At 31.1% G+C, this 22,038-nt stretch overlaps 1 protein-coding gene across 13 annotated transcripts in view; it reads left to right on the top strand.

The window, feature by feature from the left end:
- Positions 1 to 22,038, top strand: part of LOC146992727 (uncharacterized) — a 62,975-nt gene that overhangs the window by 13,347 nt on the left and 27,590 nt on the right. For 5 of the 13 annotated variants that reach the window (XM_085810164.1, XM_085810162.1, XM_085810165.1 and 2 more), the window contains one exon: positions 8,006 to 8,134. The exons of 4 other annotated variants lie outside the window; for them this stretch is intronic. In XM_085810164.1, the coding sequence (XP_085666290.1) occupies positions 8,035 to 8,134 (100 nt within the window). In that variant the 5' untranslated portion in view covers positions 8,006 to 8,034. Of the gene's footprint in view, positions 1 to 5,404; positions 5,513 to 8,005; positions 8,135 to 22,038 lie in introns of all 13 variants that reach the window. 4 more of the 13 variants (XM_085810163.1, XM_085810161.1, XM_085810168.1 and 1 more) reach the window with 2 other exon arrangements.

Genomic DNA, 22,038 nt, shown 5'->3' with positions numbered 1-22,038 from the left:
GGAAAAAGTGCACAATACCATACTCCTTACGCGTTTTTCAAAATAACACATACATATAAACCATGTACACGCCGACTTATTTTTACTTAAAAAAACATCCCAGAATTGCACAAAAATGGCATTGCGCACACTCTTCACTATATCCATGTACACTGCTTTTTTCTCATAAATTAGAAAAATTTCACGAAAATACATGACAATTTTCTCAATCTTTAAACCCGGTAAAAAGAACATATATGAAATTACCTGATCGCGAAAAAGTATTTACCCTTTCCAAATATGAACATTTCCACATATAAAATAAATAAAATATCCAAAAACTTTTACCTCTAAATCATCTATTACATTATACACGTCACCAACGAATTCATACCGCAAGCATTACAAATACTTAGTATCAAATATTTAAATTATTTCCATGCACGTTTACTTCAACTTAAATGTATACCAAATTCCTACAAACATAAAATTCACAAAATAACTATCATTTCATTAAAATATCACTGAACCATGTACACGCCGACTTATTTTTACTTAAAAAAACATCCCAGAATTGCACAAAAATGGGATTGCGCACACCCTTCACTATATCCATGTACACTGCTTTTTTCTCATAAATTAGAAAAATTTCACGAAAATACATGACAATTTTCTCAATCTTTAAACCCGGTAAAAAGAACATATATGAAATTACCTGATCGCGAAAAAGTAATGAACATTTCCACATATAAAATAAATAAAATATCCAAAAACTTTTACCTCTAAATCATCTATTACATTATGCATGTCACCAACGAATTCATACCGCAACCATTACAAATACTTATTGTCAGATATTTAAATTATTTCCATGCACGTTTACTTCAACTAAAACGTATACCAAATTCCTACAAACATAAAATTCACAAAATGACTATCATTTAATTAAAATATAATTAAATTCAAAAACACTACTTAAAATATAAATGAGCACATACATTAAATTAATACATACATAAATACTCATTTCGAATTCACTTTAGTTACGGCCATGGGATCCAAAAATTCACGAACACTGTTTCACACAACACAGAATAAAGCCAAATACAAAATTTCCAGATTTTTTCCCGATTTCCCCCCTTTTCCGATTAAAGAACCGTAATTCGTCCATTAATATCACACGACATATCCTATGATCTCTCATTTCCCTCACACAAAATAATGCGTAATCGGAACTGAGTACTGCTCACATTATTACCAAAGTGCCAGGTAGTAACCTTTATCGCCTCCAAAATGTCGCCAAACTACCAGTTACCATATTGTAAAGATCAACCGAAATGAAATTTTAATATCTCCTTCACATCATGTACCTAGATTAAAAGAAAATACCATTGGTATTTAAAGAAGATCCATCTGCATATTGTTCACGAAGTACTACCATCAAACGAAAAAAGTCCCGAAACCACAGCAAACGCCATAATTTGCAAAAAGCTTTGTTTGAAAGCCTTAAAAGAGGAAAAATATAATAATGATTTGAAAACTAGTTGTTCTTATGATGTCATGTATTAATTGTTATAGAACTTCAACATTTTGGCATTATATAGTGTTTCAAGTACATCAACTATTTGCTTTAGTCTTGAACCCAGGGGCATAGCTAGGGAGCAGCAAGGGAGAACATCTGTTCCTGGGTGCAGCATCCAGGTGGCGGCAAATTGACGTTAAGAAATTTTAGAATGAAATGTTTTCCATTCATGGCAAATAGGAGGGGGTGCGAAATCTTCAACTGTCCTCGGGCGGTGGAAGCTCTGCCTGATCCATAAAGTGATTATTCCATAGTTGTAAATGAGAATAAAGAAAAGGCTGTTTCTAAAGGTAAAGTGACTGATCTTCAAATCAAAGACTTAAAAATTTACCATAATAATTGATAATTAATGGATTACTGCAGACCATCTCTAGTGATAAAAATGAGAGTATTATAAATTTTTTTCAAAAACAGATAAATCTTTTAATTTGTCCTAAAAGTAATGTTAGATACAGTCCTGATGTATTATGCCTAATCTTTCAACTTTGAAAAAAAAAAAAAAAATGTTAATATTACAACCTTGTAATGAAACTGTGGATCATAATTTTTTCAAGTGCATGAAAAGACATGCAACTTTCCATGAGGATCGAGAGAGAACAGTTATTATTTTGGTCGATGAAATTTACATTCAGCCATATTTTGATTATACGGGAGACATTGTAATTGGGCTGCATTTGATTATTCTAATCCAGTAACTAGTGCATTTGCTTTCATGATATCTAGTTTGGAATTAAAATTCAAAGTATTAATGCATATTATGCTAGTGAATACTGTCAATTTTGAAACATTGCCTTATGTAATTAAATAAATATTTAGAGGTATAGAAATTGTGAAAATTTTTTTTTTCTTGTGTTACTGTAGACATTAATGCAATAAATAGGAAAGTTAGGAATTTGTTTTTAAATTCATCACATAATTCATTTGTTTACAACCAACCAGTAATGGGTATAGTCCTTTCGGTAAAAATATATTTACGGACACCACTTGGCGATTTTTGGCGGTACATTGACACTGAGTTTGTGCAATTCTTTGACTTGTGAGTTTGGCTTTGTGTGGCAATTTTTGGTTCAAAACTTGTTTTTGCTACACAAACCCAAAATAACAAGTCAAAGAATTGCACAAACTCGGTATTCATGAACACATCGACCTATTTTCACTTAAAAAGCATCAGAGAATTGCACAAACTGGGCATTGTGCACTCCCTTGACTCTGGCCATGTACACATCAATCTATTTTTACTTAAAAAGTGAAAGGAGCACCGAATTCTACATTAGAGCCAAACAAAAAATATATAATCTCAATAAACTACTCGTACATTTTAAACCAAACAATGAAATAACATAAAAAGTAAATTCATCTTTTACCATTTAAGCACTACACGAAGGAAATATCCATCTACCTTATTTAGACATTTCCGCATCTTCATTCCGTGGCACACAAAATTCCTTAACAGCGTCCAAAATCTTTCCTCAAACCACGTTCCCTTTCTAATGAAACACTTTATATGATGAGCATTCGAAACTTTTTGCGACCAACTCATTCAAAGCCATCTAAAGGATCTTTACGTTCAACCATATGCATTTCCTTCGTATAAACAGGACAGTTATAATTCCATTCTTCTGTCTTCAACCACTTAAAAGAAAAACACTTTCCACTCTCTTCTATACTACCAAACACACACTTTACCATCGTTAGCCATTTTACGATGCACAGCACACAATACGCAACATACTTCCTAACTGCCATCCAACAAATATTTCCCCATTAGTCAAATTCACCACAATCATGTCATAATAGGGTTTCAATAACATTCAACTACTCAGGTTACCATAAATGAAACAACTTCGCGATAATCCAAGGGGCACCCTTAAATATACCTTAACCGATTTTTCTGTCTCTTTACCTTGGGAAAATGCACGGATTCAGCTTCTTGATGTTTTCAAACATCACATGAAGGCAAGCACTAACGAGATCATTTACAGACAACTCTTTGCTGAGCACAGGCACAAATATAGCAGTTATTATCCGATATACACAGATGGATCAAAGTCAAATGATCATGTTGGGATGGCTTTTGTATTTGAAAATTATATAGAGGGAAGATGCCTGCACCATGCTTTCTCAGTCCTAACATGTGAACTAACTGCAATATATTATGGTCTTTTGTACATCTCAAAGCTCTACCACAAAAAGTTCATAGTTTATACAGACTCGTATAGTGCTCTTAAATCTTTGGAAGCTTTTCCCAACACTCGGAATCCTGTGGTAGTGGATGTTCTGAAAATTCATATAAGCTTAACGATTTGAGGATGTGAAGTCTTGTACTGCTGGGTTCCTGGACATGCTGGAATAAAGGGAAATGAGCTTGCAGATATCGCAGCAAAATCTGCTGTTGAACTGTCCAGTCGCCTTATCCTTTTTAGAGATATCTACTGTGTCATCAAGCGAAAGGTCCGAAAAAAATGGCAGCAAATTTGGGATGTTCAGCATCACAACAAGTTGAAAAATGTCAAGTCTAGAATTGAGCATTGGGATTTTGCTGGAAACCATAAGGAGGAAGTTCTTTTGACTCGCCTCAGAATTGGCCACACTAGAGTGACACATAACTATCTTCTCAAAGCTGAAAATGAGCCTGTGTGTTTTAATTGTAATGTTTGTTTATCTGTTCGTCATATTTTAATTGAGTGTCCATGTTTTAATAGTTTTCGCCAGAAATATTTTAATAGCTGTGACTTACCTCTTGACCGTTTAATCAGAAGAGAGGTCAATTGTAATTTATTTTATTATTTAAAAGAGACTGGCTTTTATTACTTAATGTAATTTGTTTTAAAGATTGTGTCTTAAATTTTAAATGTGTGCTTTTATCTTGTTTTTTATATGACTTCATTTGATACATTTGTCTACTTGTTTTTATTTATTGTATTTTAGTTTCATCAATCGTACTCACCCCATCTCGTGTTTGGCGCACTATAATCATCTTTGGTTTTGTGCCATAATCTCTCACTCACTCACTCACTTTTCTGTCTCTTTATATTTTATTGAATTTTTAGCCTAACGGGCCAGAAAGGCTATTAATTTTGTTTTGGCATTTTGCATTAAAAACTTTAAATGTCTGTTCACTTTTCAAACTGTTGCCACCAAATATTACAGCCCTGTATTATATTTAAAGAAATTAAATAATGAAGAATCTGCATAAATGTATGTGTTTCTGAGCCATCGAATTTTGAATAACGTACGTTTCCAAGCATGTGGAAGCCCAAATTTGGAATCTGGAATTTTTTTTTATTATCTAGCATATTTTGTAAAACTTTAACGATTTTTTTTATTAACAAACTCAATGATTTCAAAGCGATCAATGACAACACTGTATGAAAAAAAAAACATTTTCATCTCCAGCACGCAAGATTGTATATCAAATATTCTAAAGATATGCTCATTTTAAAATTATTTTGCAATATTACTGTTGAACTGAATTTTATGGTTAAGTGTGAAGAACATGATATTTAACCGCTTGCTTGATTATCCCGAGTTATCTTGGGTTCGTATATATTGCAGTTAATTATTATCCCGAGAAAACTCGGGCAAAACAGAATTTGTCAGTACGATTTGTTTTATAAGGGTTTCACTCGGCTTGGAGTAAATGAAAGGAAATATTCAGATTTTATTGGCAATTCGCCAAGTTTTGTTGGTTTCGCGGTTCTTTTGGTGGGACTGGTCACGTGTTTTCCCTATTGTCTAGTATACGTCAGCTTGAGGATTAGTAATGTATAAAGAATGATAGTTGCGTTGAAAAAAGTAAATTAAAGGCGATGATGCAAGATAACGAAAGCGATGATTTTTCAGATAGTGACTATAACCTCAAGGCATTTTCCAGATGTTGTTCCCGCTACTGAAAAAAATCAAATCCAATGAGTCAGTGTCCTCTGTGCTCCCGTAAAAGAGATTCCAGAGGTAAGCCAGTAAGAAAAGAGACCAGGTAACAGTGTATAGAATGTTAAGTATCACTTTGTGTTGTCCCTTGTTTCAAAAACTCTCATACAACGACTAAAATTAAATTTTTTTTATTTGCCCGAGATAACTCGGGATAGTAAACTAATATTAAAACTAAATGCTTTTACACCTGTAAAAAATTAAAAATTCAACTTAAAACCTATATATTGTATTTTGTTTCGTTTTCTAGTATTTAATTATAAAATAAAAAAAATGTGATGATTTTTTGCAGTTTTTTTCAAAAAAAAATGTGTAAGGGAAGCAGTTAATAAATAAAGGTAATGCACAAAACATTAAAAATAGCTCCTTTGGGTGTAATGTAAAATCAGAAAGCTTTCAGTTTTTTTTTTAATTTTATTTTATTAATTATTTTATTTAATTTTGTTCCACCTTCCCGATGGCTTTCCATAGGATTCCAGCACTTCTAATTTAAAAAATTAAGTCCTGCTCATTGATGGTGTTATTTGTTGCAATGGTCATACAAGTATAGTGAGTATTATATAGGCAAACTGATAATCAAGAAACATAATGCTAAAGATTATTTGAAATAGGAAAAATGATATTAAGTCCAATAAAGAAAGAAGAAAACTTTAAACACTTACAGCATTATGTTGGTGGTGTGCTTAGAAATAATTTTTATAATTTTGCCATACTACACCTCTGCTAAGTATCTCTCATCTTTGATAATAACCAAGATTTAAGCAGCATGCATGCCATATAATTAAATTGTTAAACATCAAAATTTATTTGTATCCATTATTATTTTCTTATTTAACCAGGTTTTCAATATTATTGTTTTATACCTAAATGATTTTGTATCCGCAATGTTCATCATCTCTTCATATGTGTAAATAGTTATTTCCTGAAATATATAATTTGTATTTTCAAGTGTGTATTTTTTCAAGCATTTACCATTATTTGTGATTTTGTATTCTGCACTTACATGAGAAAGTATAGTCTGCATATTCCAAAGTATCTTCTTTCTAGACTGTCTAACTCAAATTTCTGGACAGTCTAACTCAAATTTTGCTATTTGTAAAATTTGCTATTCTGCAGCCTGTTTTGGAATGATACCACATGTTCAACAGGCCACTCAAGCAGTTTCTGTTCTTCATCTCTCTGACAGTGTATGAGCATAAATCCATTCATGCCAATGTCTCAGGCTAGAATCTTCAAGTGAGTAGGTTAATAGGCTTTACCATGTACACTTGGTAATGAGGCTTGGAAACCTCGACTAACACATTGCTAAGATAGAATAACATGCCATAACAAGTATTATTTTAGAAGCAAAACAACAAAAATCAGTGTTATATTTTCAGGTTTTTCACAGGATTAGTTTCGATGGTTTTTACCGAACCTTGATCCTCAGGTATTTCGAAACTAGTCCTGTGAAAAATTTGCAAATATAACACCGATTTTTGTTGTTTGACTTTTAAAATAACACATTGCTGTTTATTAAAACTAACAGAGATTTGCAGTAATAATTATATTTCACAAATTCATAAGATTTAGGGTTTTTAAGATTATTGACTTTGCATTTCAAAGACTATTAAGTAAATTCATTCCTAGATTTTTCTGTCTATGTTCCAATATTTACAATGAAAAAAGGAATGTTTTATCATGAAATGGCTCTCCTGTAGAATAAAATATATATCTTTTGGTTCATTGAAATTAAATCTTAAAAATACATCTTCACAGACTAAAAATATATGGAATATCCATTATCACATCAGCCTGTTCATTAACATTATTCAAAATTCAGAATAATAGGATCAGTGTTAAGTAATAAGGAAAATTATCAACCAAGAAATATATAGAACTTCATTATGTGTTTGATTTATATGTAGTGTTAGGAAAAAAAATCTTATTTCTAATTAAAAAAAAACTTTGTTTTATACCGAATTCCATGTAACAATTTGTAATTATGCTTTAAGAGTTGTGGGCAACAAGTCAGTGTGGTAAAACGGAAAGAAAGAACTTCAACTGTCACTGCACATTCTAGGCTACCTTCAATGATTTTTGCTTTTACTTTTGTCATCTGAATTTTTGTAAAATTCATGACATCATTAGCTCATATGGATCTTTATGTGATGAAGGTATAAAACATATCCCAGATAATTATGGATATTCTGAGTACCATAAGAAGGAGGAAATATTTCTCAAACAATTTACCTTATGATATGTGTACATAATTGGTATATTTGTTTACTTTGTTTGCATTTTATATAATTCTGAATCCTTAATTGTGCTAATTGATGGTAATAAGCAATTATTTGTTTCTAAAAAGCTGTTGGTCTGTTGCTATTTTCGTATATTGATATACATACTCTAATATAAAAATAGCTAACATTGAAACCAGAGGTACTAGCCCAAAATTTAGTAACTGAATTCAGTCAATAACATCATTGTTTGAAATTTTAAATATATTAATCATTTACTTCTGTAATCTAATAGGGCATCTACTTACATAGAACTAAGGATACATGTACTTACAAACAACGAAAATGAAACTGGAGTGTTTACACAATAGTTATGAAAAGCATTCAAGAAGCAAATATGAAAAGACCTTAATGTTTCAGCTAAGTATGTATGTAATTGCTCATGATTACTTTTATGCAGTATATTTACTCGATGTTAATATGTACATAGCTGAAAGTGTTTAGTATGCTGTGTAACATATATGTAGGCTAGGCAGGCTGTTCGCCTTTTGCCAACCATTGCAATCTCTGTTGCTCAGAAATTTGCTGCTGTCCTTATTGATACAGTAGTTAGCATTGTTATGTCATGGACTTGGGTTAAAAACCCCATGTTCAAATACACTGAGTTGAAAGTCCTCTTGAGTGGTTTGGTGCTGGGGGAAAAGTGATAAGAGATACTTAGAGCCGCACCCCAGAGAAACCTTGAGATAAGTCTCAACAGAAATTCTGCCACCGTGTGCCTCTAAAATTGACACCCTTTAAATCTGCTGTCCAGTGTTGAGTACAGGTTGTACTTGCTCAATTTTCTATGTATGCAATTGCTTTTGATCAGATTTGCACTATGTTTAATTTATTTATTAACATTAAAATATTTTATTAATTTATTACAGTTTAGAAGTTCTAGGTACAATCAATTTTGACATACTTTATTATCACATTTTTGCCTTCTATATAATCCTATTGTTCAGAATTATTGTTGATTCAACTTACACACATTCCTATAGCATATTTACTCACATATTCCCTTCCCCTTGTCTTACTAATTTTGTCACTTGAAAACCTGGAGGGAAAAGTATGTATTTCTGAAGAGATGGCTTTTAATGATAAATACAGCACATTAAAAAGGGCACCTAAAAATATACTATTATATTCTGTATTTCAAAAGACTTGTAATTTTCAAAAATATTCTTTATCTACACAAAATACTTTCCTATTTTATGCAAGTACCCATTCACTATTTGTGCATAAATTTTACATTGCTACCATAGATCATAAGTTTCTAAATCATATGCTGAAAAAACTAGGAGGATAAATATGCCTATAAAAGTACCATATATTTATCCCATTTTAAAATAGAATTTGGGAAATTTATGTAAACAATTGTTGATTTTATGCAAGAGTATTAATTTGTAGTGGTATTTTATTTTACATTACATGTAATAATAACATATTATTTAAATTTTACTGATGCATGTTAAAATAAAATGTGAAAAAAAGGTATTTTCTGATTATACATGCTGTTGAAAAGTTGGGAACACAGGCAAAACAGCGTATTGCCAAAATTGTTAAGTGGCAACCCACAATGTTGTCAAAAAGTATCTGTGTAGCAATCCAGGTTTATACATTCATAGTTTAACAACATGAGAGAGGTCCAGCCTATCTAGATAGCAAAACTGTCTCCTGCACACACACACACACACACACACACACACAAAAAAAAAAAAAAAAAAAAAAAAAAAAATCCACATTTACCCATAATTTTACAATGTTTATATTCATATCAGGTCCGAATTCCAAACTGGTGAAGATACCTAGGAAAACATCAGTGTCCAATTGAAACCTGGTTAACATCAATATCACATAATGTATGATAAATTAAAAAAAATATTATAGTATTTCATCAAATACATGTCTGGGAATTTTTTAAGTTACATTCCCATTCATTAAACAAATCTTTCTTAATAATTTAAATACCTTTTTTTTTGAGCCCTACATATAAGCTGTGCTGGAAGTTTCATCTAATGCCAGCCTCCTTAGGTGAAGCTGTCAGCTCTCTGATTGCCAAACCTACACATGTGTATCTTAACCTAGCAAATGAAAACATGTAGTTGGCTCAGTTCTTAAATAAAACTTTTGTCATTAATCAAAATATTATTATCTGAGTCTTTGAGGGCTTGCAGAGAAGAGAGATTATCAGTATAAATGGAAAATTTATTAAGCACCTGAAAACTTTCCTTATTCTTTTTACTATAACTTAACACCCCATTTTCAAAACTAGATCCATCAGTGTAAATTTGAAATTTCCCAGTGCCAGTAAAATAAAATCTGTTCTAATTACAATTCAGTTGGAAAGATGTACTAAGTGAATATTGAAATAATAAAATACATTTGGAAAAACAAAATCATTTTTGTCAAGGAATTGTACAATCCTATTACATAGGGGGGAAAAAATGTAGTGGAATTTGTAGTACAGTCATAAAGCAGGCATTTCCAAAAAAATGCACAACACCTCCTTGCAGATAATTCTAAAACTCCTAGTTACTGCAAGCAGCCAGCATCTCTGTATTATATATAGTTTCAAATTGATTTTCTTTAGTTCTTTTGTCCAAGCAGCAAACTAGGTATCAGAAGTGGGCGCAGCTTGACCCACCTAACCTTATGATCATAACAGGCCACGTCGCAGCAAACTAGGTATGTACATAGCTCATTTCTGTTTCGGCCGAATCACAATGCTGAGTTTGTGCAAATCTCTGACATCTTTATAGTAAAAACAGATCGCTGTGTACAGGGGAAGGACAACACCAAAAAAGGGATTTCTCAAAAACAAAACAAAAAAAAAAAAAAAAAGTAATCTTATTGTATTTTTATAAATATTTCTTTCTTTCTAAATTTTATTGATTGATTATACTTGTTCGGAATTCTTAATGCATTCGCAAATGTTAGTTGCTAATGAGTTCATAACTTTTTGGTGGGGGTGCAGATAATCAAAGTACCGAAATACTTAATATAATGCTTTTAAAAGTAAAGTTGGGGGGAAAGTTTTGGCCAATCTTTGGAATATGGTAACAGGTAGTTTGATGACATTTTGGTAAGGCGATAAAGGTTACTAGCTAGGACTTTAGCAATGTACATGGATAAAGTCAAGAATGTGTGCAATGTCATTTTTGTGCAATTCTGGGATATTTTTTTTTAAGTGAAAATAGGTCGACGTGTACATGGATACCGTGTATGTGCAATTCTTAAAAATGCGGCAAGCAGTGGGCGATTCTGCACTTTCTCCCAATTTTGCTCTTAATCTTCATCATGATTAAGCACTTTTGTTCCATAAAAGTTCTAGCATAAGCATTATTCGGCTAGCAGATTGTTGGAAAAAAATGTTGAGTAAAAACAAAATGGCGTCAAAAAAAAAAAAACTACCAGGTTGCTGTAGCAGGGTTGGTCACCAAATTTTTGCCAAGTTACCATAATCCAAAGATTAACCAAATTTTTTTTTTTATTGTATTTTATAAAATACAAAATGTGTATGTATAAAATTGTTTATGTACATACTGAACAAAAGTATACTATAGTGTATATATTATGTGTGCAGTATTTATAATCACTACAAATTCACTATATATATTATAGGGAGTGTATATATATATAATATATACAGTGTAAAATTTTTTACTTCAATATAGAATGTTTTATATGTTAGATTTCAGTTACATATATGGAAAGATATTGCCATAATACTTGTAGTTAAATGTACTGATGTGTACTTTTCTTTAGAATAATTATTGACAGTTGAATTTATTAAAACTTGAATCATTATCTAACAGGCAAAATCTGAGGTTTCATTATAAACTCAATTGCTAACAATAGAGCTGACACTATATTCTGAAAAATAATTTATTATACATTTTAAAAACTAGTATTTAAATGAAAAAGAACTTGAATGCATAATACTCCTTAATGAATAAATACAATGCAAGGCACAAAACGTCCTAGCATATCACATAAGATTGTAATCAAATAAAGAATTCTTTACATGTATATATTGAAAAATTAAATCAAGTATTTAAACTAATACTTCTCCAACTTAGAATAAAGAGTTGGTAAGTTGTTTTTCAAATGCAGTAATGAACTTTAAAAAAATAAATGTGTCCAGTGTTAAATTAAGTAAGTGCATAAATTAAAAAAAATAGTCGGGAAATGTAAATTATGAAGGTAAAGAATTTGCATCTGTCAGCACATTACTTCAAGGGATTGATGTACTGACAGAAGTGAAGGGATCAGCCTGCTTATGATCCAATAATGATCCAAATTACTAAGTTTTAAAACTTCAATAAATTTCAAAACAGCTTATATCTTCATCAATCCATCCACTGCAAACTGGAATGAGAAATTCAGCTTTCCCGAATTTTTACAAACCCAGAATCCATCATGGACCTTATAAGATATAGGCTAACCCAGTGGGCGGGGCACGCGCCACTGACATGTCGACAAGAAAGCGTAGGGACGATCTGATTTAACACTGAAACCTATGGCATTTGTATTAAATAACTCTTTTTAATTATTAAATGTGATACCTTGTATAGTGATGAGATTATGAAAGCCACAGTTTTTTCCAAATAGGATTTAATATATCTCATTAAAGCACTTTTTACTGCATTTCGAGCATTTTTTTCACACGTAATTTTTGTACAAACATCTTTACTCTGGTAAAATGGTAAAAACTCTAGGCACAAAATTTATTAACTTAATTTTGCTTACAAATAATGTAAAATTAAATAAGATTGATAGTACGTGATGCTTTGAAATAAATAAGGTAAAATTAAACAAGATCTGAAAACTTTTTTTAAAAAATTTAATGACCATTTTCAGGCAGTAATTTTCAAAACTATAACATTACAAAACAATCATTTATTTGGTTATATCATCATTAACTTATTAACATTAAAATGGAATATTTATTTTAGTAATTTATAAAATTCGGAGCATAAAATTTTCTGAGTGTAATGGAGGGGTAAAAAAATGTAAAATAAAATCTAGAAGCACTCAGATTTTATATTACGCCCAAAAGGAACCTTTTTTTTAATGTGTTGTGTGTTACCTATATTTACTGAATATCATGTTCTTCACCCGTAAACCACATACATTTAAAAACAGCATATCTTTAGAATTTCCGCACTGGAGATAAAACTGTTATTTTCCATACAGTGCTCTCTCTGAACTTGTTGAGTTTGTTAATCAAAAATTCGTTAAAGTTTTACAAAATATGAAATAGATTAAAACAAATTCAAAATTCAGCCATCCAGATGCACATGTTCGGGTGGAGGATTACATTATTCAAAATTTGATGGCTCTAGATACTGTCGTTTTTGTCACAGTGCGAGAAACATACATATATTCATGCAGATTCTTCATTACTTAATTTCTTTAAATATAATACAGGGCGATAATATTTGTTAACAACAATTTGCAAGGAGACACTGACATTTATAGTAAAACAGCGCAAAATGCCGCTTCGAAACTAACAGCTTTTCTAGGGTACAGCTCCTTTGAACTAATAAATTAAATTAACAGTAAATAAAAAAAAATCTTATGCAGAACTAAAAATAAATTTTTAAAAATAATCACTATAAAATACAAGCAAAATTAATTATTATGGTTAAATACACTATTAAAATTAAAAGTATAAAAATTTTTAAGGAGTCAAAAGTGTTTATCAGTATGATGTATTATGAAATCTAATTGAAATAAAATTCCTTTATAGGAATTGTGCTATAATACTCATTTATAATTTAAAAAAAGCAGCACAATTTAGAATTTTAAACAAAACTTTCAAAAATTCGTTTTTAAATATTTTAGTAACTTTTTACTTATTTATACCAATAAAAAGCATAAAAATTGCAAGAAAATTACTCGTGTGAAATTTTCTATTAGTTCAGATTTAAAATGTTATTTTCTAAAAGAAGTAGTTACAAATTTCCTTACAGCATATGAAAAGCTAAAAAAATATCCAGCCCTGAAAGCATGCAATAGCTTTATAATTATTTGGAACATTAATTATGTTTGATAACTATGCTAAATTTTTAAAAAATCAATCGCAATTTCAAAAATAAAAATATGGAGAAACTCTAATTTGTGAAATGAGGGGTACAACCAGCTTTTTCTTGACAATTGTACATGCTGCAATTGGCAACCACTGTTAAATTTCTGCAAGTCGTCCCTACTCCTTCGGATGTGATCAAGATGACAGCCAGGAATGCCTCAGACGAGGGAGAAAACCCATTTGGGTTAGTCTATTTCTTATAAGGTTCATGGAATCCATTAAGATCCAAATACCGTATTTGACGGCATATAAGACACACTGGCATATAAGACGCACCCTTATTTAGAAGGCCACACACATGTAGATGTAGAAAAAGTTATGTGTGTCTAGACCTTTATCCGGGCTAAAACTAGCATTCAGTATTGAAAGTTAACCTGTGTCCTTCACGTATAAGATGCAGGTAACTTTTTTGAGACCAAATTTAGGAAAAAAAAGTGCGTCTTATATGCCGTCAAATATAGTAATTGCAGAAAATAGCATGAAAAGCATATGTTTTGCACTATTTGTTTTCATTTATGCACTTACTGATGTCTAATACTTAATGCATTTATTTTTCCACAATGGTTTTGTTGCATTTACAAAACAATTTATTACTCTTTATCAGCTCTTTACGTCTGGTTGAATATGTGTTAGATTTAAATATTTGACTTCAGTACTGACATCAGTTATTGTAGCTAAAAGCACATAACTGGATAACGGTATTAATTTATATATGCATATATAATTAAAGCACAATTTTGGAAGCACTAATGCAAGAGCACTGAGATATAGATGCGTCAACAAATACATGACAAGGATATTTTGGATTAAACAAAATAAGTCTTGAAATTAATGCATCTTTTAAATTTTGAAAAGCTATTTGACATTCACGAGTCCACTTATATGGAGTATCTTTCTAAAGTAAATTTATTAAAAGGTCTCTAATTTTTGCATAATTTTGAATGAATTTATGTATACATTTATACTTCCTAAAAATCTTTGCAATTCTTTAACATTTTTAGGGGTTGTAATTTCTTAATAACTTCAATATTTGCATTACTGGGTCGATATTATCCTGCTTGAACCTCATATCCTAGAAAATTTATTTTTCTTATAACAGAATTACACTTAGACTGCTTTAATTTTATATTCTTTTTTTCAAATATTGTTTTAAGATGTTTAAAATGTTCATCAAAATTTGGAGAAAATAGTATAATGTCATCAAAATAATTTAAAGCAAACTGAATCTGATATTTATTAAAAATTTGTCTAAGGTCTCTTTGAAAACAGCTGGGGATTTTTTCCAACCAAAAAGTAATCTAGTAAATTCATACGGACTAAAATTTGTAGTAAATGCCAATTTTTCAGTATCTTTTTCATTTAATTTGATATGCCAATAACCTGATGCTAAATCCAATGTGTAAAAAATTTTTGCATTTAGCTGATATAATACAGCATCAATTCTAGGTATGAGCTCAGAATCAGTTTTGGTAATTTAATTAAGTTTCCGAAAATCAGTACACAATCTAGATTTAGTTTGTTCATCTTTTTAAGAAGCTACTTAAAGTTACAGGTGCCATATAAGGACTATAAGAAGGTTTTATTATACAAGCATTTAGCAATTCATCTATTTGCTTTTTAATTTCACTATTATCTCTAGGGGATACTCTATATGGTCAAGAAGCAATAGATAATTCTGAAGTTAAAATAACTCTTGGAGGTTCCATATTAATACAACCTACATCATTTTTGTTTTTAGCAAATATATAATTATAGTTACTTAATAATATTTGCAATTGATCATTATCGAATTCACCATTTTCAACATGATTATAAAAATTTTTAGTACTTGCATATTTTGATGTACAAAATTATTCTGAAAAAAAAAATTGATTTAATTGAATACCTTTACTTGTCATATACTTAAATTGATACACTTGATAATCATTAAAATTTACTAATTGTAATTTAAATAAGGAAAGACAAGATGGCAATAATAATAAGTTAAATTAGAATTTACAACATAAAATACTATAGTATTACTAATTTTAACTATGTTGCACAACAATTTAATTATTTTGGTCACAACAAGGCCTCTTGATACTAACGTCAAACTAGTGTTAGGATGATTTTTTAAGAAGTTCCATTTTTGCATCAGTAAAATTTAAAACCTTTTCAGAAATTATATTTACCTGGGTCCCTGTGTCTGTAATTCCAGGGACTTCTTTTTGATTAATTTGAACACTTATTTTAAAATATAATCATTTCTTTTTTGCTCGGTTTGTTGTGAATTTTGATTGTAATAACTTATAGAAGGAAGTGATTTATATGGGTAAGTTATTTACTGGGGGTGGAAATTTCTCCAGCCCTGATTATTATATCTAGGATTAAAAAATAGTCTTGGAGACCTTATCTCACCTGGTAATACCTTGGTTAAAACATATTTGATGGTACATTTTGAGTTGAAAAATTTTGTGTTTGAAGTATTTTTCCCAGTGAATCTGAGGTAGAGCAAATGGAACTAAGAAAATTTTTTTGGCTACAGTTATCCAGTCTTGAATTTACTTTTCACCCAGTGAGCAACATCCTCTGCTGCTCAGGAAGTTCTTGGTTTAGCGCTTCGATTGTAAGTTGACCATTTAAACTCTTAGCAAATTTAAGTTTTTCTCTAAAATATCTTTCAATGTCATTAAATTTGGAATAAGAAATATGAACAAAATCATTAAAATTTACAATTTACGCATAGGCAAAATATGTAAGAAATTTATCTTTTAAAACTTTCCAGTTTTGGCATTCAACACACTGAGATAAAATGCCAGAGCTTTACCACATATGCATTCTGAGAACAAAGGCTTATCTGTATCAGCAATATTTTTGCTTTGGCACTTTTTCTCAGATAACAATATATATATATATATATATATATATATATATGTATGCATATATATCAATAGGAACATCCTTGTTTGAACCATTGAAAATGGCACACTGAAATTTATCCATACTGATTGTGACAGATTCAGTTTTTTGTTCGGTTGCCATTTTTGTCTGAGAGCGCGTTTTTATACCATTAAATTCTAATTTTTCTGAAGAATTGACTTTAAATTTAAATAACTTAATAAAAATAAATAAATAAATTCATCAACCACTTTAAAAAAATTGTTTTTGAAGCACCGATCTTCAACATTGAACAACTTTAATTACACACTGAACTTTTTTTTCACATTTCAAAAACACCATATTTAAAGATTTTACGGCACATTTGAAGATACATTTGAAGTGAAAAAATTTCACTATATAATCATTGAAATTTTTTCATCGCGTAGCTGACGAAATGCACATCACTTTTCAATCACTATACACAGCCTTGACACAGAAGCAATCCACACAGTAGATCCGGAGCCAAAAATCCTCGGAGTTTTCATCACAAACAAATTATGAAACGAGCGAAGACCAAGAGAAACACTACTGATCACTTAAAAGTAGTCTGTACACTTCCACTGGAAAGAAACTTCGCCGCACTTCGATCCTCAGTCGACTTTTATTTATGTATAAAATAATTCCAGGAAGCATAGAAGAGGCATCAGCTTGTAGTCGTCGTGGCTGAGGGTTAAGACTTACATATGAAGTTAACAAAACATGAAGCTGATGAATTTCCAGTCTTTATTTCCACGCGTATAGAATTATCTCAGTAAATATTTATCCAATCATAATCTCCGAGACATTTCAATGATTCAGTCATAATGATATATGATAAATTGCCATGTACATTGATTCTTAAAATTGATTCTTAATTAAAGACACAGACATTTTAGATGGAGAAACCAAGCGAGGAGATATTAGCAAGGTAGAAGCTAGCAGAAGAATGACACAATTAACTGCCAGGGGTATTTATACCAAGTTTGATGTATAAGTGCAGCTAATGTAAGATTGGTTAGTTAGTAGCATTACTAACATAAAAAAATCTCGAATTTGGGAGAGGACCAAATTTAGAATGTTAATTTTGAGCTCGCCAATTATTTTTTTAAAGCAGCTATCGTATTTTGTTATATCTTACATGGTTTTATTGCATTTACAAAACAATTTATTACTCTTTGTCAGCTCTTTACGTATGGCTGAATATGTGTTGCATTTAAATATTGATTTAATTTTTCTGTACTGACATCAGTTATTGCAGCTAAAAGCACATAACTGGATATTGGTATTAATTTATATATATATATATATATATATGTATACATGAGTTCGAAAAGAAAAGAAATCCTGATTATCCTATCTGAGAAAAAAAAAAAAAAAAAAAAAAAAAAATTGTAAGGAAAGATGAAAAGTCTTAAAAGTGAGAAATTTTTGTGGTTAAACCTTTTGTACGAGAAGTTAAAACTTGTTAAAATAGTGGTGTAAACATTAAAATTAACATGATAGAAGCAATGCAAAATGGAAATGATAAAAATACTATATTGATCACTTCTGTTTATTGTTTCAAACAGAACTTGTCAAGGGGTAAGTACTTGAAACACCAAACTGGGTAGATTAATGAATGTTGTTTTAAAAACGACTTTGTAAGATGCGAAACTATTTTGTTTTTAAAACAACTTTGTGAGATTAACCGGAAGCTCTCCGCCGCTTATGTTAAACGCAACATGATTGGACCAACATTATTTAGCCAAGCCGCACCACTCTGGAAGAACAACTCTTTTTGTTTACCTTTCATCCTGTACTTCTTCTCCCATCCTTTTACGATTGTTTAATATTTTGCGATATGGCAACCCTGCCAAGCAGAGTTCCAACCGTAGAATTTTGACAATCTGCTCTTGAAACGTGCATTACTCTCAAGTAAATTCAGCCATTTTTGAGGAGAATGCCTAATAACGACAACAGTAAGTTCTTTTCGAGCTTTTAATTTTTCTGTTTCTTTTTCCTTTGCTTACTTTAATTTTTCAGCATCAAAATAGAAAAAAAATTTTTTCCTTATTTCATCCATTACTATTTCAAAATAAAGTAAGATAGATCTTCCGGTTTTCGAGACAGCCATTTTTTACTTGTAGATGAGAATATTCGCAAAATGTTGAATAACTTATATTAAGAAGCAAATTACGTTTTCAAAGTTTTTTTGTACAGTTGTACCATTTTTCATCAAATTAGACTTTTACAACAATTCAGTAGCATCTTCCAGGCGGCACACATTTCCTCTCATAACAGCCATTTTAGAGCAATTATACAACGACAGACATACCAACATCCAACTCTTGTAGATAAAGGCGATGAAACGGCTGATCATCTAGCCAAAGAGGCGGCATGCAATGCCACATATTAGTGCCCTTGTCCCGCCTTAAAAGTATTCTCCACCGTGAGGCATTAATCGTCTGACAGCAGGAACAAGGAACATGGGACGTCGCGCTCACTCCTTCAATTCAAACGTCTCCGTCCCACAGCTCACACGATTTACCATCAGTCATGCCATTTTCCAACTTATTTCAATAGGCATAGCTGTTGACATGCATAACTGTCCTCTCACCATCTCGTTGCATCTCATCATCTGACATGCATAACCTCTCACCATCTCATCATCTGACATGCATAACTGTCCTCTCACCTCCAAGCAGCTTGCAAACATAACTGATGAACTCTGAGCAACCTGTTTAAGGTATAAAGTGTATGGTCTTCCGTTATAAAATTGCTTAATATTTGTTTATGCACAGTGTTTTATTGTGCAAAGAAAAGTGCAAATGTTTGAACAATTCGTTCTAGACTTGCAGAACAACCAGTTGTATCTAAAGACTACTCAGCGATGATTACTTGACCAAACACATTATGCAAAACGAAAACTGGCATGAGCATTTCCTTAAGAAAATTGTACGGTTAAAAGATATTCTTCAAGAATATGACATATATCAGACCAACATTTTAACAAAGGAAGCATATTTTCGGAAGTCACTTTGGTTATCCTTAATTCATGTTTATATTCTTCATGTACTCTCTGCACTTAAGAAGAAAAAATGGGACAGTTCTACATCTCTGGTTCTACTGGGCCGATTGACGAAATTTAACTTGGGTCTTTCATGTCTCAAAGAACAACTGAGGATACATATTCGATTTATATATAGCTTTGTTCTAACATAAGTATTCTGACACAAAATCAGATTTTTTCTGAAATGGCATACAAATTTTTTTTTTTTCCGTATTGCAATTCTACGACTTAAATTATGCCAAAGTGCCAAGTTTTGTAAAAAATCGCCTCTCAAAATTTTAACTCCTTAGTGTTATTTGAATTTGGTAGATATTTATTAATATCTCTTTTTTTATTAAACTTATTTGGTTCCTTCTTTCACATTTCGAAATTTAGATTTAATCCAAATAAAATTGGCGGATATTTTCTGATTTATATTTTTACCTTGTAGAGGGTGAGCCAAATAAGACGTACCAATGTTAAACACAAATAACTTTTTTATTTTTTGATATAATTATTTTTTTCTTTTTGTAGGTTATAATTGAATTCTTGAAAAGTCTGCGTGCTATTATTTTAAAATTAAATGAAATTTAATGAAACCTGGATCCATACAGTACAAAACAACGCGTTTAAATTATCGAGTTTTTCTAGTCTTGTCAACGATCAATTGCTATAACGAATCGTAAATATCGGCAATATTTTAATTCAAGATCAGCTCCTACAGCCTTCAGGATTAGAAGTTTGGTCGGTCGTTTTGAGGAACTGGGTTCAGTGGCCGACCGTCCCGGAAGAGGTGAAGACAACGTGGAAACTGTGCGGCATACTGTTGCAGATGATCCATAAGTCTTAAATCGTTAAAAAGAGCCAATCTCTGTATCGAGAAAAATGGTGGACATTTGTCTGATGTCTTTTCCATAATTTCCAAAAAATATATTTAACGCATAAAAAATTGATAAAAATAAATGATTATTACAAGAATTATCCGTGTTTAACATTATAGTAGATAAAAACACAATAACACGCCGAACAAATACTAATTCAGAAGTCAAACAACAAAAGACCCCATTCCGGTTATGAATTCCTGGGGTATTTATAGGATTCCTTGTCAATGTGGTTTAATTTACATTGGCCAAACTAAGAGAGCCTTAAATTTCGCGTCAAGGAACATGAGGCATACGTTAGAAAATAGGAAACACAGAAGAAGTCTTTTGTTGCCCAACATTGTTGGTCCGAAAATCACACTTTCAATTTTTCTGCTGCCAAAATTATTCAAAAAACATCTTCTATTGGAGAACTGGATTTTCTAGAGGCATTTCGGAAATTTGTTTCGGTGAGCAGATTTTACTGAAGTGGAGAAAGGAAATTAAATATGATTTGCTGTAGAATGCAGTAGTAATTAGTTTAAAGTAGTAATAACTTTTTCTTTTGTTAAAGCCACGCGAGGGTTAAGCTGCCTTTTGTCCATGCAGCCAATCCATTCATTTTAAACCAATACACGCTATCACTGCTCAGCACTGTCATCTGCTAAGCAGCTGCTGTCCTGTAAACCTTTTTGTAAATTCGATTTCTGTAAAACTCATTTTTGTATAAAAAATAAGCTTGCTATTATTTTAAAATTAAATAACATAATGAAGCCTAATGAGAAACAAAAAAACTGAATTTTCAGTTATTAAATAAAATCGAGTAAAGATTGCTTAATCATTAACAAACAAAGTTAGTTGATTTGAAAGGTATTTGCAAATAGAGACACTTGAACACAAATGACCAGTCAGAGTATCTGAAAAGATAAGGATGTTATGAATTATAATTATGGGGCGCAAAAAACTGCCCTGTCCTCATCTACATTAACAACGACGTTTAATCAAGGAATAAAAATTTGATTGTACTATTTTTCTTTTTAACTTTCCATATTCAGATTAAGTACTCACGATATTAGTGAATCCGATTAATTTTTTAATATCGAGGATCCATTACATCCTACATACGATAAAGTAGGGAAGAAATGTGCAAAATATTTGCCATTTAGGCAGTGATTCGTTTCTGAAAAACGGAGTCCAATTAAAGAAATAATTTTACTTTGTCCCTACGGCAGCCACTTCGATTTCAGTTACTGAGTGGGTTGAGTGTTACTCAAGCGTTAAATTAAGTAAGCTTCAATGCGGAATTAATATTTAATTAGAAACATACCATGCAAGATGATCAAAAGATAAACATTTTACTTTTTTGGGAGGTACCGAATGATTGTGGTTTAATCCTAGTGGGGTGT

This window comes from Stegodyphus dumicola, chromosome X2, assembly GCF_044657685.1.
Source record: "Stegodyphus dumicola isolate Sdum_Otavi_A_Nest chromosome X2, ASM4465768v1".
Classification (NCBI taxonomy): Eukaryota; Metazoa; Arthropoda; class Arachnida; order Araneae; family Eresidae; genus Stegodyphus; species Stegodyphus dumicola.
The sequence above is the reverse complement of the archived record's forward strand: the minus strand, read 5'-3'. Positions and strand labels throughout refer to the sequence as shown.